We start from the raw sequence: 24,906 nt of genomic DNA, 5'->3' as shown, positions 1-24,906 counted from the left end.
ATTACATGTTATCTGGCTAATTTATTAAAAAATTCAATTAAATGTTTGCCCAGTTGCGAGTACCCCTCTCAAGCACCCCCCGCTAACCCCTCACACCGCATAATTCTTGTCTGTCTTGCCTTTCAATGCCCCAAGACACTGAATATCCCCCACCAGTCTCACCTATTACTCTTCTTACACAGGTTCACCGCTCTCCTGCAGCTACGGCCGCAGCTCCTGCAGCACAACACGTGTCACACACGCTGCACGTGTCACCAGAGGTGCTGGGAGAGCCTGGGACAAGGAGCTCAGCACTGCCGATGGGTGGAAATAAAGTGCCTGCCCAGATAAAACAAGGTGGAGTGCCGGGTGTTTGACACCTGCACATTACATGCTTACTGTCATTAGCATTAGATAAGCTACCAGATTTATAATATATATATATACACGCTCACATTTTATACATAATTTATGTGCATATATGCAAGCTCACTCGTACATATGTATCTTTTCAATATACAGTTCTTATTTGCAGGAAAACACATGGTGAGTCACTGTGTTTAATAATCCAAAGGATGAAACCTAATTAAAGTAACCAGTACCAAACTCTAAGTCATAACTCATCCTACGTTCTCATCATATTGAAAGGTCTTTGAAACTCACAAATACCTGTAATTTTATCCCCCAAATCTGCTACACTCTAAATTTAGAAATAAAACCACATTACAAATACTCTTTAACCAACCAGAAACCTTTCTAGAGGGGAAAAAAACCCCAAACCAAGACAACGAACACAACACAACAACAAAAAAACCAAAATAAACTCTGAACTTGAACAGAATTTCAAATAGATAAATAATTTGGAAAATTAGCAAGCAGTTTCAAATCAAATTTTCCTCTAAATCCGATCAATAAAACCTGAAGGTATAAATCTTAAGAATCTCACAAGCTATAATTAGCACATTATAAAGATGGGAAACTAAAATTTGTCTTCATTTTAAATCTATCTGAGAAAAAAAAGTAGTGGAAAACATGCAAATACTTGTAGCACTTATTAGTACATCAAAAGTCATCATTTTTCACTAAATACTTCTTTGCTAGGATTAGAGACTCAAGATACTACAACATTTTTGGAGTGACAGTCTTAATTTAAGATTTTTTTTAATACACCTAACTTGTGCACTCCTCTAAGATATTATTACAGCTACACATTCACATTGCCAGTCTACATAGTTCAAGTTACAATAATTACAGCATCTCCTTATTAAATGCTTGTCTGCAATTAGAAATTAACAAAAGACCTAATTAAAAAAAAAAAGTGATGGATACTTTTAAGAAAGAAAAATGTATGCTGGATTGAAACTCTATAGCATTGACCATAACAAGGAAAGGAAAAGTTCATACCCTGATCTGTTAAGATAGAAACTAAAAAATAAATGGTGTTTTTCAGAATATTTTACTATTTTCTGGATGCCTTTTTAATTCCTCCTTCTCATTTGAATTGGCAAACCAGAAGTTAAGAGCGCTGCCTGCCCAGCCTGCCGTGCCAGGGAACACAGTAAGATGCGGCTCCACAGAACCAAACACATTAGTGCAAGTTGTTGCTGCCAACTCCAGCCACCAATAAAACAAATCCTTCATGCAAATAGTCTACGTGTCCTGCAGGAACCTGACAAAATAGTTTCCAGCACCGAGTCCGGTTCATACCTGGGACAAACAGACTAGTTAGCAAACCCATCATCTCTCATCTCTTCAGAAACAAAGCTTGCAGAGTTTAAAGCTGCACAATTCCTGCTTAGCCTTTGCTGCATTGTGCTAGCTTTTAACTATTATTTAGTCTCACCAATTTAGACACCAAAGCCACAGGGTAGCTTTGCTCGGATTGCCAGAAGCTTTATCTAGTAACAAGACGCGTCATAGATGAATTGGTCTGGAAAATTATTTCCCTGCAAGCATACTATGGGTGGATCAAATAAAAAACCATTACGAAACATCACAACCCTTTTTTGTGATCAATGGTCACAGTATTCCTGGAGTAGAAAGGAGTACAGTTTGGATACATCTGTCTTCCTGTTGCTTTTATCTGGCCCATGCAAATCTCTGTGCAAAACCACCAAAGCTTTCCCCTCTGTTTCCAAAACTATTTCCTGGGACACGAAAACAGCCCTCCTGAGCAACCCCCCCAAAAGCACAGAGACATGGTATTGCAGATAAGCTACCCGACTTGGAAAGCACCATGTATTAATCTGCTCCCAGCAACTTCTTCCAGTTGTCCCGACCAGCAAATTCTTACACTAACCTGACTCTTAAGTAACAAAAGGTACTGACAACAAAGGCATAACTCTAACACTTTATGCATAGCAATTAAGGCAGAAAGAGTTTTTAAAGGCACAGAGATGTCAAACAGAAGTGAATCTACATTTGTAATTGTATACACCCACATTTACCTAAAACGAACAAATAAAATCCACATTAGTAATTGGTAAAGTAATTGGCTAAAGGTAGCTAATAAAGGTAAAAAATATCTTTAAAATTATTTTTACCTCATTACACATTATGGCTTTTTGTTTATTTGCTTTTAAGCAAGGCCGTGATATTTACTTATGTGAAGTTCTTTACGCTGAGAGATATTTCAATGTAATCGCTGAATTACACAGCAATTACAGTTTTGCACATAATGACATATATAAAAATTCTCTTAATGTATGAAATAGGTACAGAATTTATTTGTATGGTCAGAACGCTGAACTCCACTAAATTTTGTAGAATGTTCCATATTTCAGTCAAGTAATTCAGGCTTCCTTGTTCTTACACTGCACTCTCAAGTCTGCAGAGAAAAGCAGTTACCCAACAGTTCATCCCACAAGGTTAAGTATAAAGGTGAAAGCCAGGAGACCATACATTCATCATCTATTTTTTCTATTTAACCTTTTAAGACTTTGCTGACCAATACCAGCATCACCAAGAATTTTTCCTGGTTTTTAAACTGTGCTTTAATTTCCATTATTCATTCCTAAATTACTAGGGTATTCAAGACTCTCAATAACCTAATTCTCTTGGTAGACAGACCCAATGATATATATGGAGTTCTAGACATATCACGAGATTAACAAAACAAATTTTCTTCCTCTTTCAACATACTTAATGATAAATTTTTAAAAAATCAACAGGAAAACCATTAAGAGGCCATATCTTACCCTAGAACAACATCCACCAACATTCTCCTGGTATGCAAATAACACAAAGTAGTTTTGCAAACCCACACTTGGCAGGACTGGGAATGGAGCCTAAACCTCTGCTGCCACAGTCATCCGTGTAGTGACCCCACCGCTCAAAATAACAGGCACTCAGCCCTCCTATTTGTACCTACCACTTTGCTGCTACCAGATCACAGCCCTTGCCAGGGCCAGGAACAAAACTTGAGATTCATGGGCAATACTTCATTGCTACTGAATACAGGTAGGGAGGGCAGACAAGATTGCTTGGTTCTATGGTTTTGTTTTGGTTTTACCTCCTCCCAAAAGAGTAGCACAGGTGAGCTTTTATTTTCCTTTTTGAAGCCATTAAATTAAGAGCTGTGCTGGAGGCCAATAGTCCAGAATAGAAATAATAGAGATAACACTGATGGCTACAGCCCTCAGTACAGTATGTGGAATTTGATTTCCCCATCTTACATTTTATGCTGGAAAAAATCCCACCAACTCACTCATAAGGCAGCTCTAAAATATGTTTCATACTTTAAATCTATTTTTCATCTCACAGAGCACAATGAGGAGTAAGATATAGGTGTTTCATGTTTAAGTCACTCATCACATATGTCAATACAACTATGTATTTTAAGCCAGAGCAGGGAGCACTTCTGAAGATTGCGAGGGATCTGTGTGATTTTGGGATTCCTCCAAGAAGAGCACTTGCCTGCCTTTAGCAGGAGAAGAGCAAGGGGCACACTGACACCAGCTCCAGAGGGGATCAGATGTTTATCCCCTCGGCTAAGATCAAGTGCAATCTGGTTATAAAAACTGCATATTGAGTTACCTGAAGTATCACTTTTCATGGCAAGAAATATTATCCTAATAGGTCTAGGAGGAGGAAAAATTGCTCTCATTTTGAACAATCATTTCAATAGTCAGATCTGCAACCTTTAAATAATTTTTGACAGTGAGCTGGTATTCCCTCCACAGAATTCCATTCTTAACAAGTAGCCAAGGTGAAATATTCCATTTTCATGATCTTTTAAACTGAACATACATCAGAAAAGTTTTGGTTACAAACAGAAGTGGCATAATTTGCAACAGTAATAGGCCTCCAAATCTTAAAAAAAAACCCAAATCCTGATTTAAAAAAGGCAGTGCTGAAATCATTTAGTTAGCTAAAACTAACTGCTGAAAAGTACATAAAATTCAAACCAGTCATACTAATCTAATCAGCAAAAGCAGGAAATGTTGAGGATCCCCATTAACTAATAAAGAGATATTAAATGTCTGAGTAATCACACAAGATTTTCTGTACTGCCAAGTCTCTCAAAAGCTCAGGATGGTACCAAGAAATAACATTTTTTTCTAACATATAGATACATATACATACACAGAGCATAGCGAGAACCATATTCATAACAGAAACTATAACAGGCTCGACATATGTGATGTGTGTGATTTAAGCCTGATGCATGAGATAAGCAGCTATAGTCTCCCAAGTTTTCTTGGAGATGAGGAGGGAGAAGCGATCCCTTTCCCTCCATTTTTTCCATTAACTGGAGCCTCAAGAGAGTTCACCTAATACATTTGGACAGGATTGCTATAAATCAATTTTGTCTATAAAACAGCGGCAAACTTCCAACCTGCAGAGAAGGTAAGCTTTTTGAACCACAGTTTAAGCAGCTATGGAGACACACAATTTGCTCTTCCTTCACAAAAGATTACAGCTGCAGAGTGGAATACAATACATACTTTCTAAATCTAGACTGAGCCTGTGACTCAAGGCTGGTGTGGCATGAACAGAGAGAGAACAATCTTCTTCCTGAAAAAGCCCGTTTGCTATCAGTACATCGTCTCACAGTCACACATAGCAACTCGTGTTATGAAAGGCCACCCATCTCAGAATCTAAATATAACACTATGGTAGAAGACATCATCTGTTTTAGGAATAAAGCTCTAATACAGCCCAAACGGAGTGGAATCTTTAGATATTACCATAATACAAAACAGTTACCACAGCCCAGCTTTGGGAAGCCAAACACACAGACTCCACATAGCTTTAAAAGAGTATTAAGGCAATTGATATTAAAGGGAACATACTCTGAAAGTAAAAAGGTAAATGAAGTTGGATGGTAACAGAAGGGGAAAAAAGTACCCACACTTCATCAAGACAACCTTCTTAGATGAATGTTACTGTCACAACAAAGACCTACAGCAGCACTGTCTTCAGGTCACTTCTGGGCAAAATTAATTTTCAGAACTCTGCTAGGTCTCCGGTTACAGAGTCCAGCCCATGCTCAGGGGAAGGGATGAAGGAAGGAATCTCAACTATTAGAATACAAACAGCAAAATAATTAGTTACTCTTGAGAGAGGGAAAAGATTCTGCAGAGGCACTGGAGGGAACAACTCCGGAATTCAAACAACTCTACTGAAGCACTTGGATAGCAAAGTGGAAAAAAATCCAGCATACACAACTGCCTAACACAATCTACAATGGTCAAAACAGTCTATCGTGATCCTTCTCTGTATTAGAAAATACACATAATCACCTTATTTTCTTCACTGTTTCCCTCCTTCTGTCCACATCAATTTATAACACATAATTATTAAGGGGACAACTTTGGATCTAGACTTTGTAGGAATATTTTCCCTCCAGCTAAGTACATACAGCAAATGAAAAACCCAAGGAAAAGAACAAATACACACAGAGACAAACACAAAGAAAAATCCACTAGGCAGTTTACTTCATTTCTACCACACAATGAGAGAATTTATATGCTTGGTTAGTCCCAACAAACAGTGTTTCAATGGATGTGTGTGAACGTAATATTAAATGCTGTAGCAGGACTAGGACTGCCATGGTAGGATGAAGTGATCACATGTGAAGGTGGCTCTGAAAAAACAGCATATTTGTTCTGCCTGGACTCTAAATGCACCTTGGGTGTCACTAGCCTAGGACGCACACACATTCTGTCAAAGGAAGATGTATCCACAGAGAGGGATAAAAAAAATTAAGATGTAAAATATAAAAAAACCCAGATTTTTAATATTCTTCCTATGATGTTTTTCTTCACTGTAACTACCTGGGAGTCTAAAGTCACCCTCTTCAAAGACATCAAACAATCACAGCACATATGCTGACTTTGCATTTATGGACAAAATTTGAGACAGATAGAAGAAGACACAAAACCAAACCACTACCACATACATAATGTAACCTAGCAGAGGCTTTTGTAACAATCAAAAAGCCAAGAGATACTATGTTTACAGGCACTATCGCTATGAGTGCTAAACCTGACTTACACATGGAGGAACAGAAATTAAACTATACAGACTAATCAGCTTTTAAAAATAAAAATGGCAATGTGACCAGAGTGTACATATGAAGAGACTGGACGGATACACAGCTAATGCTCTCATAACTAAACAGAAGATTAAGTCTTTTGATATTGTATAATCCATCATACCATCTTGCTTAAGAACGCGCAAAAGTACTGAAAAGGAGAGGAAAAATGTGCAACCTTATCAAACAAAACTTTATATTTGACAGCAAGTTTATTTATACAGGGTCATACCCGAGCTCTTCAAGACAATGGGAGGACTCCCTTACACTTCAGCTGGCATTGATCAGATGTAAACACTGTGGAATGCTTTTAAATGTCAAAATACTCATACCAAACTAAATACTTGCTTTTGGTTTACATCTTTCAAGAAGAAAGTGCAAACATTTATCATGGTCTTCCACTGGCCACTATATATCAGCTAGATGTTAGTCTTTGTTTTTTAGCATCGCTCTTGTTCTCATGCATTTGTAAGAGGAGCAGCTAAGTAGGTTCTCGTAGTGTTGAGCCATAAATGGTTTATGTCAGTCTGCTTTAATAATCAAACCAATTTCTAATCAATGTAAAGAGTTTATGCTATATTATCTTGCATAGTGTCAAACGTATTAGAATTTTAATAGAAAGTAAATATAGTAACTGCATGCTGTTCAAATGCTGAATTTTACCCAGTGGAACAAATGCAATTTTATTTCAGTAGAATTTTTAAGTCTGCAATGTCCAAGTTTGCAGCACTGCAAACAGGACATATAAACACAATTTCTCATCTTTACTTATTAATATAATCATTAGGCTTCCCTTTTTAAAATCCACCCTTAAACCTACCAATTGAAGCTTCAGACTTCTCTTATAATTCTCTAATGTACACTATATGCTGTTTTTAATTTGAAAATAATCAAAGTCTACATAGCATCACACTTAACCAGTCTAACTTTCTAAAAAGTCTGATGCAACCGTATAAACAAACCTTTTTCAGTTACCCAAGCACTGCAGAACTAACATTTGAAAGGAATATAAAATTCGATCTTTACTATCAACACAAATCTACAAAGCTACACTCTTTCTTCCAAGTGGTCGGTGCAAGTATAGGCTTTACTTTGCCTGTTACATAAAACCAATACAATTTACAGCTCACTAATTAGGAAAGTTTTAAGTGATTACTACAGCAGAAAGCTACATCAAACCAAAATTAAAATGTATTCAAAAATAATTATGTTTGTTCTTACCTGAAAATTAACATCTTCTTTCTTAAATATCAGTGCTCGAACTTCATCAGGATCTCCATTAAATATAGCTTGAACCAATGGCGGCTAAAATGAAGAAAAAATAGATCTTAGAATATAACCCCATTTTAGTTTTTAGTGATACGCATATTTTTTGATACATAACACAAACACAGATGATGACAAAATGAAACATCCCAGGCAGTGAAATAAAGCAACCAGCAACAGTATTCAGAATTGAAGAAAATCCAAGTTTTAAAAGCCTCAAAACATGAACATACTATAAGTCAATGAAATATTGAAAAATAGGGGAGCCCAGAAGACTAGCTTGTAACAGCTGAAAAGACAACTCCTCATAATAAAATTAAAGCTGATATTACATGCTGCAAATTCTATGCAATATAAGCAAACAAACCCCTTTTCCATTAGCAAGTTACTAAAGTCACTAGAAGTTTTTCACCTGTGTAAATAAAATGGGAAAGCAAAGAACATCAGATAAGTATGGTAACAAATTCATATTCACATACATCTATTACTAAATATAGCAGGATTTCTTAGTAAGAAAAGCTGCTGAGGTATGCTAGCAAGATTTAAGTCAGTCACTTGACAAAATAAAATAACTTAAAGCAATAAAAGCACAGTCCCCAGTGTTGATCATTTCCAGAAAGTGGTAATTTGAACATAACAGTTACATCAAGATTATGACTTCTGCTATTTTTCATTTTACCTTAGAATTGCTCTTGCTTGATGTACACTATATACTCAAAATAAACAGTTCTCAAAATAAACACAGCATATTATTGCAATACAATGATTGCATCAGTTTCTAAAATGGTACTGCATAAATGTACCACAGCAGAATGAGGAGTGGAGCGAGGAAAAAACATTTGCTTCAAATACAGTGTACAAAGCCCTCTAAAATCCTCTGCTATTCTACAGGAGCTGAGATCTGTTATTGCTGCACCCACCATCAATAAAGTTACATGCTAAAGAATGAGCCCTTGCAAATATTAATTCTAGAACTAACTTTCAGCTTTCTCCCTCTTTAGTATAGACAGTTTTTACCACCTTGTCTTGTTTCAACACCATGTATATGCGTGTTTATCTTACGGAAATTACTATTGGTATTTGCAACAGTATTAGAAACAGGAAATATGCCAACAAACAACATGTCTTACCAGCACATTTCCAGGGGGCGATGGACGTAAAGATACATTTTCCTGAGGTAAATGGGAAATAAATGTGGGAGAATCATCTTCCACCTCCTCCAAAACAACAATACAGACTCGACTCATTCGATCCGTTTGAGGAAGCAAAAGCAAACAAAAAAATGCCAGCAACAGTATTTTTGGAACCAGACCGCAGGTATCGCGACAGGGACCATAAACACTTTCACCTGTTTTGCATCCCCTCACAAACTTGTGAGTGCTACCGCTGGTGTATTAGCATTTAAAAAAGGACATTTCAATCCCCACCTACACTTCATTTTTCAGACTTAAACACCCTGAGTTGTTCAAGACAATGCTGAAAAAAAAAAAAAGTTGTTCTTTGCAAAGTAAGATCACCCTAAGCATCGAAACCACAATAATGAAACTGTGGAACAGTTGATAAAAATATCCCAAGATCCAGTTCCATCCGAACAGCACTGACGGTCGCACACAGCTGTCCTTTCACAAGCAAATTTGTCTTTGCTAATGTCACAACTTCCACGTAGCCGTCCTACCCGCACAGTGCAATCATTGTTGCAGAAGACACAACACGGGGCTACCAAGGACAGAACAAGGAACAATTGCCCCGGGAGAGCCGGCCGCAGCTACACCCAGCTCCTGCAAGGTCAGTTTTAAACCAACCGTCACAGGTTTTCTGCTGACTGAAAATAAACGTGCCTTCTGATCATCCTGTCATTCTACAGCCTTCTTTCTCAATGTCAAAAACAGTCCAGCCAGAAAAATGCATCTCATTTCCAGCAGTTACTCAAGACCTGCTTAGAGGAAAATAATTCTCTCCCATGCAAGCAAAATATCTGCAATGTACAGCACAGTTGCAGCACATTTACATGCGATGAGTCAGACCACAGGGACAATGAACTCCTTGAATAATATTGCCGGTTGAATCCAGCCTCCCCAAACGACAGCAACGCAGCCGGCGTTACTCCGTCAGGGACACCAGCAGTGCAGAGCGTTCATTTTTCCTTCCCCAGGAAGTATCTGCAGCTTCTCCATCAGGGACCACGGTAGGCAGAAATGCTGTTGAGGAAGAATGCTTCAGCAAAACAAGCTAGCTACCGCACGCAAAAGCTCAAATTACTGCCTTAGACTTCTTCGGCAAAAGCAGTTCATCACTCAAGTGTTTCTTTTAATCACCATGTGAATGCAGTTCCTGTGATAGTCCTCATTCAGATTGAGAGGGAGATGAAAAAAAGAAGGGGGGGGAAAAAAAAAAAATCAGATTCCATACATCTTCTCTGAGCCAACTTCTTTATCCAAACATCTGTCACTGTGCCAACGTGATTCTCCTCTTCAGTTAGAGCTTCTGCTTATCAGTTTTTTTCCTTGACAAATTAAATTATGCAACCAGCAGATAGCCTTGTAAAGCCTTAAAAAAAGGAAAGCCTTGCTGTCCGAGCCGGTCCCTGAAAGCGGCGGGAGCAGAGCAGGAGCTGCGGCACCCGGCAGCGTTCCCAGCGCAGCAGCCCGGCGAGCGGCGGCTGCAGCCTGGCAGGATGAGACTCCTCGTAATGCTCACATGTCACACTTACCCAGCGCCCAGCCGCTGCTCCCCATGCAACTTCCTCCGGCACCAAAAAACACCCGCCTTTTTCTATCTTTTTTTTTTTTTTTTGGGGGGGGAGTCTTTGCAGTTACGTCTGTGCCAGTTCCGTGACTAACAGCTAAAAACGTAAAAATCCTATAACTGAAGAAAGAGCGACTGTTTAATATTTTCCACTAAAAGCCGCAAAGAAATCTGGTGTACTGGCTCTGCTGGCTAACAACAATTTAGTCAGTAAACAATTGTAGCATTTTAACTGCTCTCATATGGCACTGGCCACAGCAGCAGAACAGCCCTTCTTTAACTCATTGAAGACAAGAAACTCCCCACATAAATAACCTGAAAATTAGGTGAAAATAAAATCTCGAAGTAATCAGTTGCCAATTAAAAAGCCAGCTATTAATGACTAAACCCATGTTTTTTGCAACTAGTATAGACAAAGATACCCTCAGCTGGAAAAAAATTGCAGTGAGCAGAATCTGAATATAATAATATTAATATTATAATAGCATTCATGTAGTAATAGAACAATAAAAATATAACATAGAGCCTTACAACATGCTGAATAAATATTTCAGCTTGAATCTGCCTAAATGGTGCTGGTTTGTGGGTGTATTATGTAAATGGCTTCTGTCAACGTTGCTGGATAAGCTTCAGTGTTACAGGAACAGAGGGAGGGTTTTGTTCCTGCCGTACAGGATGAAGGCACTTCTGATGTCCTCCAGTGTCTGGTAGAATCAGAATTTGTCAATGGTAAACAGGCTTCTAGCTCTTTGGATAAAGCATCTGCACTCAGGTTTCACATACGAATGAAGGCAGAGAGAAAGACAAGTTTAAGTGGTATATTAAATGGTCTGGATATTAATAGACATATTGGATTCCCATCTTTGGGGGCCACAGGCAGGAAAAGCCCACATCATCACTGTTCTGAAATAACGTCTATGGCAGCTTCACTGCAACACAATATATTGCTTAACACACCCCCTACTGACACTTCATGCAGGTGAAGGGTTTTGGAAGGTCAAAGGAACACCTGAGCCTGGGGTTCCTGAGCTCAGGACTGCTGGCCTGGCACAATATCACCCCAGCTTCTGACTCACCGGCAAATTCCAGATATGATCCAGATTTCCCGAGTGTTCTCGTTTACAGCACGTGACTAACAAATATCTTTATAAATATATTCCGTTCATTATATAGAGACCAGGTGTTTTTGTATTTCATATTTTTGGTCTTAATTATGAAAAAGCAATGTTTTATACACTACACTGCCTTGTTCTAGCATTTCCACCACTTATTGTAAAGAAACAACACATATTCACATGAATAGCTATGAAAACGCACGTTCTTCTTGGCCACAGCAAAAACAGTTTAAATAAAAACATGAACATCCTCAAGGCTCATCCACTGCAACACTACTCTCTGCTAAGGAAGACAGCAACCACAACCTAGAAAATATTTTGCTTTTTATTTGTGAAAAATGCCCTAAGGAATAGAAACTGTAGTTCACTTTCATAACTAAACATCCATTTAGAAAAAAAAACATATTATAAAAACAAACAAACAAGTTGGTTTTAAGTCTACAAGCAAAGTACACTGATAGAATGCATACTTGGTTTCCATTCTACGCACACTTGTTAAATAAAGGTACTCCAGCTAAGCTCCTATGTTCAGTGTAAATAAATACTTTCTGAGAGCAAATATGTTTATATAGCAACCAAACACTAAGGGTTCCTACATGCTTTCTTTGGAAGTACAAACTGGACATATGTTGCTAGAGATAATGCTCAGTTTAGTTCAAATTATCTGAAAGTGGTCCGTTTTTGACCTTTGCAATTAATGCTCCGAAGTACACTTTAAAAGTCAGCTAGAAATTCAACAGTTACCGTAAAAAAGTACAGGACTTCGCATTCAATTAATGGTGAAAATTCAGAAGCATTAAGCATATTTTAATCTACTCTGGTAATATCACTAGAAATCTTACCTATAATTAAAATAAAGTTAATGTAAACTATTTCCAAAAGCAAGTTAACATATATCTTGCATAACATTATATATTTCTGAATGGCGACACTACTATGGTCATAGAGTTAAAAGCCAATACACCACAGTTTGCATAAGAAAGAACCAACAAAATAGAGTCAATACTATATTGACCTCGATAGCAATATAAACCACATAAGTAAGCAGACAAAAAAATCTACTCACGCTAGGAATGTGTGTGTGCAACTACTTCCAAAAGCAAAGGACAACCCAGTTCTGGAAACATTTAACTTTTGCTGACAATGAACTGACACTTGGAGGTTACTTAAAAGAACAATCTACCACCCTCCTGCCTACCCCCTGCAATTGAAAATAGTGCCCTCAGCTCAACAGAAATGCCATCTCTAATCATCTCTTCTTCTTTCAACTCCAAAAACCAAGCCAGGTATCTCTATGTTTGCAAAACTGAAAGCCAAAAGCTGAAGTTCACAATTCTACTAAAAAGAAACCAAACCAAGGTTTCCGTTTTTCAACAGATTATCTACAGCAGTAGCTTTCAGTGGGGAAGAACAGATAATAGCGGCAGAGAATGAGGGCAGAGTAAATTCAAGAGGATTAATTTAAGGTTCCTCTCCCTAAACTAATTTAGGAATCGTAACAGATCTTTGCAAAGGTATGTAGAAAGAATATTGTGTCTCTCAAAAAAAAACTTTTCAGCTTATCTTAATAAATCTTAAAATAAATGAAGACAGCAGGACATCAGCATCCATATCCTTCAAAGTCCTCAAAAGTTTCCAGATTAAATTTCACACTCCTATAAGAAAGTTTACTAAAGAAGTTGTAGAAAAGAGTCAAAAATGGCCTAACATTAAAAAAAGAGTAGAAAAAAGAACGCCAGGTCTACTGGGGCTTGAGGGGTGATCTATCCTATAGCCTCCACAATGTCTGAAAGCAAAATAATAAGTCAATATTTAATTCTAAAATTGTAAGGAGGTTTGCAATGAAGACAGAATGAAAAGACATTGCAAGTGGACAACAGTGAGGACATGCAAGAAAGTTTTTGTGGTGATATGATAACATTTGCGAATAAAAGCACTGTCATTTTCAAATATTTGTCTTCACGTAAATCAAGTTCCAAGAGGCTTCCATGTCTGCATATAAAGAGAATATGTTGCAACAATGTAGCCTGCAGGTTATAACATGGATGAGAGTGGCCATGTCTATACCAGACAGAAAAAACGTGAATGCTGAAACAGTTTAGCTAAAAATATTAACCTTTTCTATAGATCTACCGTTCTCTCTAGGAACTGATGAGCAAAGGGACTGTAGCAGCCCTGTTGATGATACTGAAAATCTCAGTATCAACAAACCTAACAAAACAAAGATTTCTCTCTTGCCAATCAGCATTTAACAAGTCTTTTCTAGGCTGAGATTAATCCAACTGGTTTAATTTAAACACTTTGCATAATTAAAGAAATAAAGGAAATTGTTTTGTCATGTTCCAGTAAAAACAAACGAATAAAGCCAAGTAAGGCTTACGAATTGTTTTTTAAGCATTCTATATCAGTTCTGCAAGACAAAGACCTAAACTACAGATTTCTTCAGCAGAAAAAGATTGCCTGTAATAGCTGCAGCTCTAAGTGCATGGGCATATCCCAGTATAAGCAGATTTTTATATAATTTATCTAGAATATTTACTAAAGTGTTGCCCACATACAGACTGGGATGAGTGTTCAGCATCACCATGAAGTTAAGCTGCAATGCTTCTGGAAGCCTTATGAGTCACTCATCTGAACTCCTCTGCTGTTTCCTCCCTGCTCCGGAGGGAATGAGGTGGAGTCAGGAAAGAAAACGGTCTCAGGCAACTAGAAATTACTACCTTTCTTCCCAATTTTGCTCTGTTTATTCCAGAGCACACGCACAGCTGGGACACAGACAAAGGAGACTAGTTCTAACCTCCAGACTCCATGTTTCTGCTTCCAAGGAAAAGTCAAATATCTTCGCTTCCACCTCCCACATACCATAGGCAGTTCTCACTTCTGCTCCTCATGCAAGTATAGAGCCTCAATTAATCAAAAGAACGTTCTTAATTCAAAAAAAAATACATGACTACATAAAACTTCTCAATTAATAAAACCCAGTAACTGAATAGTCATCTTGGCAAAAACTGAGGCACAAATACGGCAAAGAAGAAAAATAACCCAGCATTCACTCTAACTTTTCTCTATTGGAGTAGCATGAGAAAAATTAACAATGCAAAATGCATGTTTGTGATTGAGATCCAAACTTAATTTGTATACCGAAACTGCAACCTTTTAAAAATGCTTTAGAAATATAATTTGATCAAAGAGTAATAAAAAAAATTCAAGTGTTAGAAGTCTGTTTAGCAATTTTCTAATTAAGACTTGCATATTTTATACATCTGACACATCTTACAACTACCATAGTGCAAGGTAAATCAATACCTTTAAAAAATATATATATATATATCTGATATAAAAATGTGTAGTCTAGCAATCTGTCTAAAGAACTGTCATTCCTTAAAAAACAGAGAAGCAGATACGAAAGTCCTATTTCTCTTCAAAGAAAAGTGGAAATACAAGGGAACAGAATGTTTTCTCATGATTTTCTAGGCTAGGATGTCACCCATGACTCTTCCCTTTTTATTAAAGCCAGATTTAACTTCACTGGCAGGATTTTTCTTTTTGTGCTTTTGTAGCGTACAACCCTGTAATCAAAATCAACCACCTATTCCTACACTAACAGGCAATACATAATAGAAGTCCTCTGGTCTGTCTGACCTCAGATTCTCAAGGTACTTAATAAAAAGTGTACCTGCTCTGGCTGGTGGCTCCCATTGATTCATCAGCTGCATCTGACAGCAGTTACCTCCCTGCCTGTTGACCCAAACGCAAGGCAGAGCTATTATACGCAACAGCTTTCCAAAATAACAACCATGCGAGTCTGATGGTGGCATTGTCAACCCCATAAAATAAACTATATGTCAAAACAACTCCAGTTTCAGGGCAGAGGGACGACATAAAGATGCAGCTATCCACATACTTTGTTATGGATAGTTAGGATAAGTCTGCAGACATGAAGACAAATAGATGTAGACAAACAACTTTTTATAGTGTGGTGTGGGTTTTGTACAGGAGAGAGGTTGGTTTTAAAGTAAATTTTCTTTTTGGGAGAAGGTAAGTGACAGAAGACAACTTCTGTTGGAAAACAGAGATGATATTATCTTAAAATATCAGTTAAATCAAAGACATAAGCCAGCAAAACACTTCAGCTTTTGTTAAACCCACACAAGCCCACAATTATTAGCGGTACACTTATGTTCTTATTGCAAATATGACATCTTTTAAAAAATGTTTTCATTACCCCAAAAGCAAGGCCCACAGACTGGTTACAGGTATTTTCATCTGTTGGCAAAGCAAAGGCAGAAAAGACACCAATAGCAAGAACACTTCTGGCCTGCTTAGTTCCTTCCAGCTCAGGCCATGTCCACAGCCAATTTTGTTTTCTGGCACTGAAAATGGCATCAATTACAATAATAACCACAGTGTCCTTCCAGGAACAATTACTGAAGGCAGCAATTTCAGCTGTGCACACCAGCTCTAAAAGCAGAGTTGAAGGAAACAAACAAAACCCAAAAGCTGAGTCTCAGCAGCCTCTGTTTGCTCTTTTCACACGTCAACCACCCTCTTCCAGCACTACCCAGCTAGTTGCTGGGAGGTGAGACTGGACAGGAATGCAGCAATAGCTGAGCAAAAAAAAAGAAAACAAACCCAAAGACATGAAAAGACAAGAACCCACTGTCACAGCTGGCATTGACAGCCTGGTGCTTCAAGAAGCGATGCTATTACATCTTCCCAAGGAGAAGGAACAGATAAAGAGAGCTTGGCTGAAGCAAATGAATGACTGCAGAATTCCTCATCTTAGTTTCATACCATCTATCATGTTGCCTTGAAAATGTTTATACTGATAGTGCACACACTCTTATAAATTAACTGAAACACGATTCTACTAAATTGTATTAGCGCGGCTGGTAAAACAACTAAGAGAATTCCCTTTGGGAACAAAGGCACACGCATACACCAAAAATAATTACTACACCTCCTTTGATCTACTTTTCTCCTGATCTATGGTAATGCTCTGAAGATGAGCACAGGAAGTGCTGATTTTATGTATTTCCCCTTTGAAAATTTCTTCCTGCAATACTGCTTCTGCAGAGAAAACAGAATCAGGCTTATAATTTATTACAAAAAAACCAAAACAAAACAAAAGAAAAACCCAACAAAACAACCTAACCCACATCACAAAAGGTCAACATAACACTGTCTTATTTTCACCATACAATAGGATTGCCTTTCCCTCTTCAGTAGGTGTTCTGGGGCTTGCAAATACAGTGCACAGTCTGGACAGATGCTATAATGCACAAGATCACCTTGGGTCTCTCAGGGGCTGCATCCTTGGATATCAGCAGATCTCCTTGGACTTTTCTAAAGCATAGCATAGCAGGCTTAACAGCTTCTTCTTGCTTTCGTGCACTGAAACCAATTCTCTACACCTTTATCCCAAAGAAAAGAAGCAATTCTCACCCATCAGCTCCTTAATAAAAAAAAAGCCAAGTGTGATCTTTCATTGTTACATGGGAAAAGAACAAGTCCCAGCTTCCCTGGGTTCAGATGCTTTTGGGGGTTTTTGTTTGTTTGTTTGTTTGTTTTAACAAACTGCTGTTCCTTCAGCAGATGACAAGGAATCCATTACATTTGGTCTGTAGGGCCAGTCAGCTTCCCCACTGAGGTTCATTTAGCTGTTATGTGCTACAAGACAATAACCTTTATCCTCATTTTGCCTCTTCCTTAATTTTGGTTCATCTGCTGAAGCCTGGAAACCCCCTTAAATGAAAGGCAGCACAACGCAACGCACATAGATTCAGCCCTGGACAGACCTGGTGTTGAGATCGAAAATTATTACAGCAATAAATTTTATCATCTCTTCATTAAAACTCTGCTGGATTGCCATACTGCTGAGCTTCTGAAAAAGCATGTTAGTCAGGTAGATTTCTAGAAACAAAAGTTGTTCTGCTGTCTACGACGAGTGACCAAACTGATTCTATCATTAGCTCCACTCCAAATTATGACATGTAAAAGCTGTCATTGATGAGCTTGAGATGACAGACAAATACGTTACTCCTTTCCAAGTCACATCCAGGTTATTCCTCCCAATACCGTTCTTTAATGCAGATGTGCCATTCTCCTCCTTTTCCCCTTCTATTCCCCATATAAAATTCATTAACCAACCAATTTTTTTCAGCACTGTTTCAGTTACATTGGAGTATGTATCACTTATGAGTTGTGCTCTAGAGACCTGAATTTGACTAAGAGCACAGGAAACTATGGAAGAGATTCAGGTTCATAAAAGAAGTCTTCATTTTAGTGGGTGAGAACAGTAGCAGGTAGGCTTATAAAAATATAACGCAAACCCTGGTGTTCTACAAGACCTTCTACAAACTTGAAAAGTGATTCTCACAACTGAATTTTTATCCTGTATCCCTTACAGAATTTAGGCAGAAAAGTCAAGTGAGTTGTGCCAGTCCGTAGAGGGCTTTCACAGTTTTATGTCACCAGCCACAGGAATCCTCGTGGGTAAGTTGCCATGGTTACAAAATGTTTGCTTTTATACATTTGTCTGAAATTCCTATGGAATTCCCACAAGGCCAAATCCAGCAGCGGCTGGGAGTGTTCCACCAACATTTAAGAACTTGAGTCAGAAATGTGTACTGCTTCCGTTCAGACTATTATCTGGGAAACACTAAAAAAAAATGATTCATACCATTTTGAGCAATGGAAGGGAGGAAACAAACATCACATTCAACTATTTAAAATGTTCAGTAATGACTCACATCGGCTTAGGACATTTCCAGAATCGGCTGCTTTTCTCAAGTAACACATTGCTTTTGACTATTGAAGAAAATAAGCTGTTGGCTATTCAAGATAATAAACAAGACCAATCTGCCTTCAACAGAACCATTCAAATATTAAAGAAAGAAGGGAAAGGTTTCCCTCCCAAATGCCCACCCCCCCAACAAAACACAAAATCCAAGAAGCTCAGTGGATTATATCTCTCTAGGCCAAGGTCAGAAAGCCCACCAATCCCCAACTGATAATTATGCCTACTTAAGGGTTTTTTAGCTGCATTTGCAAAAACCAGCTTGCAAGTTTTGCTACAGCAAGTCTGTTACCTGTCTCGTTTCAGCCACATCGGTGGGGTTTTATCTCACCCCTTTTTGCTCAGACTCACACAGTTGTGTGATTTCAGCAGCCAGTACTAACAAAACATTAGTCCAGGAATGGGGGCAACAAGATACAACCCATTAAGTGAGGAATAATGAACAGCCTGCGAAAAGCTAAGGAGAGGACACAGCAATGCATCCAAAGAAAAGTTACACAGCACTCACTGGGCTCCAGTGATCAATGACCAAGAGGGGAAGTAACAAGGGTTGGACTGAGGAAGGAAAACAAAACAAAACAAAATGAAAACACTAAGTAGGAGCAGCTGTAGAAGTAATATAGTCTGTTTTTCCCCTACCAGATGAGCACAGGGAAGTGGCCACTTTGCATGGAAGTAATTCCTCTCTACCACTCCCCATGTCTGGACACCTTTGGGAAGGAAAGTTAAATTAGCTTTGAATGTCTATTGGTTAGTCACTCATAAGCATAACATTCTGATAAAGAACTAAAGCATTATCAAGAGGAAACACTATATTTAGAATGACAGGGTGATAGCAGCAAATATTTTCTCAGAAAACCACACAATTTTTACCATTCAAAACAGCTCAAATTTTGTCACAAAGGACAACAAAACAACTTCAAAGCACTTATTCTCCATTTCCGTCACTGCTGAAACTCTCCTAGCAGAATGTTTCAGAAGTCAGTAATACTCAGGGAGGAAGAGGCTGAAATACTAATAGCTCCAAAATTCTCAACCTCAAAGAAGAAAAAAGAAAAATTGCTGCCTTTAACCGTTTTTGTTCAGATTTTCCTGCTCATTAGGCATGCGATGGCACAACCTGCCCACAGCTCAGGCTCCCCCTGCCTGTCCCACCCAAGAAAAAGTGTTGTTGGGGTGCAGGGGTTTGGTAGTGAGGGCTTCTTTTTACCAGGATGGAGTTTGGGAGGAGAGGGTACTGAGTACATTGATTAGTTTTCTTTAAAATATTTTCTATAATTCAATTGAAAACACATTGTCATGCAGCGGAGCAATACAAATTAAAACAAATTGCTAAGTATTTACCTAGTGCAATACTAAAATGCATATAACAATCCTACCAGTGAAACACTTGTAAACCAGATTCATGTAGATATGAATACACACCGACCACAGAAGCCACAGTTCAGCTGTCTTGATCACATGTGGGATTTTGTTTCCATACATACCGTGGAGACAAAATACTATATGCAACTGAGCAAAATAAAACCTAGTTGCTATGGATACTACTGCTTTTATATATTTTATCTGTTTTCAGTATGTAAACGCTTAGCATCACAGTATATGAATTCTTCAGATTCTCTTTAAAATAGTGTGTGGGTCAATAGCTTCCTCAGGTACCAAGGTTTGCTCTTTGGGGGAGGTTAAATTTCCTAGAAGTTTTAAGGAATTCCTTACACCTCCCTCACATCCAAGAGTGAGCTCCATTCTGGCAACTGGAAACACTCTGGAAAACACAGCTGGATAAAATCCACATATTCACACACACATACACACGCTACTACGGAATGAGAACATTCATCTGAATCTTCTGCAGCTGCCAAAACCAATGGCCTTCCCCAAAACTGAGCAAGGGGAAATCCAGCAAAGAATCTTCCCCGGCTGCTTCCAACCTCGCCAAGGGTCCTGCCCTCGATGCCCAACAGGGAGGCTGCTCCCAGGAGGGCTCTTACATGTCACTTTAGAATAGGAGCATGTAAGCAACATTTATTCTTAGTAGTTACTTTTGCTATAATTTTTTCAGTTCTGTCATTTAGAAGATTAAAAAGCACTTTCCTTAAAAAGCTGAGCAATCCATTATGGAATTTAATTTCACCAAATACAACCAAGTATGAATTTAGAGCACTAATTAAAGTTTTACCAGCCTAGAAACTTCTTTGTTTGGGTTTTGTTTGTTTGGGGGTTTGGGTGGGTGATTTTTTCTTTTTTAAGTGACATGTGAGGAAGTGGATGAGTCTGATTTTAACTGCTGGCCACTGGAGAGACTCCTCACTCCTCCCTTCCCCACATAATCCCTGCATATTCACATCCCCTTCCTGTGCCAGCACAGGCACTTGTGTGATACAGCTGCCCCTATACATTTTTTCTTGCTGGTCAATTATTTGAGCCAGCTCATCATGGGCTGACAGCTGACACAGAAGCAGTGGGAGCGTCCACACTGCTCACTGCGACAGAAAGTCATCCAGCTGCAAAACCACACCCATGAACTGAGCTCCCTTCATCAACATATCAGAACTGCTTCATTCCTTATATCTTCCTTAAAATACCTCAAACCAGTCTTCTTGAGATCTGAACTCTTCCAAACTTGGACACTACTACAATCAAGTGTACCACTCATTAAATTCTTTCCAATTACACAAAAACTCACTTATATGAAAAACTCAATTTTTTTCTCCCGTGGTTCAGTATCTAAATCACTCCTAGTAAGTTTATTAAAAAGAAAACAAAACCAAACCAACACACGGAAACTTCACAGATTACGTTATTCATACTGCATCTACAGTACTGATGGTATTTATAAAGTATATAGCAATATAAACAGACTACAAAATTTTAGAGGCCAGTTTTCAAAAGTGCGCACAAAACCTATTACAAATGCAGAATCCATGTCCATGTATGGACAATTTATGCATTACCCTACAAGCACAAGAAGGTAGTTACAACTTTACACAATCATCCATACATGATCTAGAGGTTAAACTTCTGGTTTTTATTTAGAGGATAAGCTTCTGGGTTTGGTTGTTTGGTTTTTGGTTTTGGCTTGTTTGTTTGTTTGTTTTTTCAATCAGGATTATTTGGGCACTCTTTTCTTCCAAAATCTTCCTAACACCGGCTTCTATCAGTCCTTTATTCAATTATGATGACACCTAGAGGAGAAGTTACAAAGTAAATTTTGGCATTCCTAAAAGCCAGCAAAATGCTTTATAAAGGAGTACTTATAATATGGAAAGATAGTATCAAAACAGAACATGTGAGCAGTACATTATTCAAAATTTAAAGAAAATCAACTTCTGTATACCGTTGCCTCTAAAAATCCACAGGCTTATGTACCTAGAATCTACAAATAACCAAATCCCGTTCAGCAAACATGCAGGTATGAAAAGGGAAAGTACCTGCTCAAGTTTTTGCAGAAATGAGGAAACAGAACATCTAGTATCCAATTGTTTACCACTTTTTGGCAAGATAACACTTTTATAAAAGTTATTTAAAAAATTATTTCTATAAAGTATAAATATACTGAGTTTTATGAATACGCTAGCAACACTCAAACATGTATTAACAAAATGTCAAGAATATGGTTTAGAATATTGCTATTTGTTTACATGTTATGTACCAAGCTGTGCAAAATCCTCCCCTGAAAGCTCCACTAACTCAACCAGCTTACTCAAAATACATGACAATCAAGAGAAAACACCACTGAACTCATAAATTGTTTTGTAAACTAAACCAAAATCTAGACACCCATCAATAAAATTACACATCTTGTTTAAAAAACACCACACACTATTATGAAAATGCAACCTATAAGTTTTGCACGTATAAGTGTTTGGAGTCTTGGCTAAGCTGTTGTTGTCTTCTCTCCTGCAAATGTTTTCAGGCCCCGGGAAATAAAGGCGTCTGAGTACTTTTTCAGAAGGAAGTGTTGCTCTCCCAGGCTCCTTCTTGGATATACAGTGACATCTCATGGACATTTGCAAGATTTTTAACATTTACTGTTAGTTCTGTTTTTCCTCTCTGTTCTTAAAACCCCAATCATTTTTACTTTCTGTTTGTCTTTAAATGACATGTTGTTCTCTTTAGACCATCTAATGTCCTGTACATTTCTATTGCTAATTTTCCCTTAATGAAAAACTACTTAGCATTAGTTTTGGATGAGCAGTGGGGATGTGTGTCCCCTAAACACTGGACCACTAACACCAAAACACAAGGTACCACTCTCCAGCTTCAGCCCCTCCAAACTGCAGAGAAGCATCCACAGACCCTGTAAATCCTTGCAGAACAGAGACCAGGACAAAAAAAAAATAGGACAAATGGCATATGAAGAATGAGAGTGGAAGTGTTCTTCCCCACATGACATAAGCTAGCCCTGAACAATTTCCTGGGGCTAGACAGAAGTCTATATTGAAGTCCATTAAAGCCTTCATAGTTGCACATATTATTAATTCAGAATATTAACAAAATGCACCATTTCCAGTTCAATTTATGGCAAAGCAGCAATAATGTTTACTTGGTGCTGTTGTACCATAGAAAACAAAGGTAAAAGGCGAGGTTCCTTGCAGATTCTCATTCTGGAGTAGAAGTGTGTTATCTTTAGCTTTTCCCAACAGGCTATCTAACATGTAGAGGAAAACAAACACACACCCCGCATTTCTGCCATTTCTTCTTTCTTGATTGAGGCAGGAGAATAAAAACAAAACACACACACACCCCACAAACACCCCAAAAAACCAAACCTCACTGTCATGGTTTAAACCCAGCCATCAACTAAGCACCACACAGCCACTTGTCCCCTGCCCCACAGTGGAATGGGAAGGAGAAAACAAAACAAAAGCAAACAACAAAACCAAAACCAAACCAAACCACCACCAACTCCTCAGTTGAGATAGAGACAGTTTAACAGGACAGCAACGGAAAACAACAATAGTAATAATGATGATAAAAGAATATACAAAACTAGTGATGTACAATGCAATTGCTCACCACCCAGTAACTGATGCTCAGTCCATTCCTGAGCAGCAGGCTCTCCAGTCAGCTCTCCCCAAAATATATACTGAGCATGACGTTATATGGTACGGAATATCCCTTGGGCCAGTTGGGCTCAGCTGTCCTGGCTGTGCCCCCTCCCAGCTTCTTGTGCACCTGGCAATGTATGAGAAGCTTAAAAGTCCTTCACAGCTTAGTGACAACTAAAACATCAGTGTATTAGCAACATTATTCTCACTCTAAATCCAAACCCCAGCACTAACCATTAACTTTATCCCAGCAGAAACACGGACACCCACAAACCAAGGAAAAAGTCTGCAGCAATCTATGCAAATAGTTAAGTCACACATCACACAACTCAAAACTGATAAACTGACAAACTACTCCTTGCTAAATAAAGTGATAAAGTCTTCAACAGTGAAAAATATAGGCCTATAATGCTTATTTGCTAGTCGCATTATCAGACTCTTTTAGAATTCTGTATAGGTAATTTAATTAATGATATCCACAAAATATTAATATGTGGAGGGGAAAAAAAGACTCGTTCTTTTGAAATATTTATCTTTATTTAAATATGCAAGATAAAGCCTTTAGCTCACCTCTTTCCCATGCCTAAGGGAAGAGGAACAGATTCTCAAGTATTTACTGTTTACTTAATACAAGTTTTGATTTACATTTCTTTTGAAGTGGAATTCCTGTAGCATTAAAACCAAATAAAGAAGGACAAAAATATTCACTTTCCATCCCAGAGAAACATCCCATCAATTCCTTGTCCCACAGGGCTCCTGGCTTTAACAGAGATGGAACAAGTAAACTGCCAGTCAGCATATTTTCCTAACATATTCCCTCCCATCCCAGCCAAAAAGCAGCAGTGGGTAAATTCCATTCATCATGGAAGCAACTACATTTTTCAGTCATTACTATTACCATCTGGTCAACAAGGGAAATATCACACCTATTCTTGTTTATGAAAGATTAAAAGTAGGTCATCTTGAAGTAGGCACTTGAGAAATAATCTGATGCAATGCACTTAGTAAACTAAGGCTTATTTTGCTCCACACAGATACATATCAAAGAGCTGCTAGCAACTTCTGCTGAAATGGTAGACCATACGAACTGCCACAAGCATCCAGCTTTGTAATTCAGCCAAAGTTCAGACTCAGGTTTTCTGCATCAGGTGCCAGACCAAGTTGAAGTCCACAGATACATTTTTAGCTAAAATAAAAATTATAAAAACAAAATCAAAACAAAAATACAAAACAACAAAACCCACACACACAAACAACAACAAAACCACACCACACACCTCACCCAGCTATTACCAAGATAAAGAGAAAAGTAAAATTTATCTTAATTAGTTCAACCCAGACTTGCTTATAGCAATTCAAGTTATAGCACCACACTATTTCGTAGCCAGTACGTTAAATTTGGGAAGGTCAGAG

The 24,906-nt window shown here is 38.2% G+C and overlaps 1 protein-coding gene across 2 annotated transcripts in view; it reads right to left on the bottom strand.

Annotated features, from left to right (window-relative positions):
* Positions 1-24,906, bottom strand: part of ANKRD28 (ankyrin repeat domain 28) — a 131,849-nt gene that overhangs the window by 75,609 nt on the left and 31,334 nt on the right. Inside the window, exons 1-2 of one of the 2 annotated variants that reach the window (XM_082046529.1) lie at positions 8,914-10,476; positions 7,739-7,822 (exon numbers count right to left, since the gene is read on the bottom strand). In XM_082046529.1, coding sequence (XP_081902655.1) covers positions 7,739-7,822; positions 8,914-9,030 — 201 coding nt within the window. In that variant the 5' untranslated portion in view covers positions 9,031-10,476. Of the gene's footprint in view, positions 1-7,738; positions 7,823-8,913; positions 10,477-24,906 lie in introns of those variants that run through there. The other variant, XM_082046530.1, reaches the window with a different exon arrangement.

This window comes from Streptopelia decaocto (genome assembly GCF_964273445.1).
Source record: "Streptopelia decaocto genome assembly, chromosome: 2".
Taxonomy (NCBI): Eukaryota; Metazoa; Chordata; class Aves; order Columbiformes; family Columbidae; genus Streptopelia; species Streptopelia decaocto.
The sequence above is the reverse complement of the archived record's forward strand: the minus strand, read 5'-3'. Positions and strand labels throughout refer to the sequence as shown.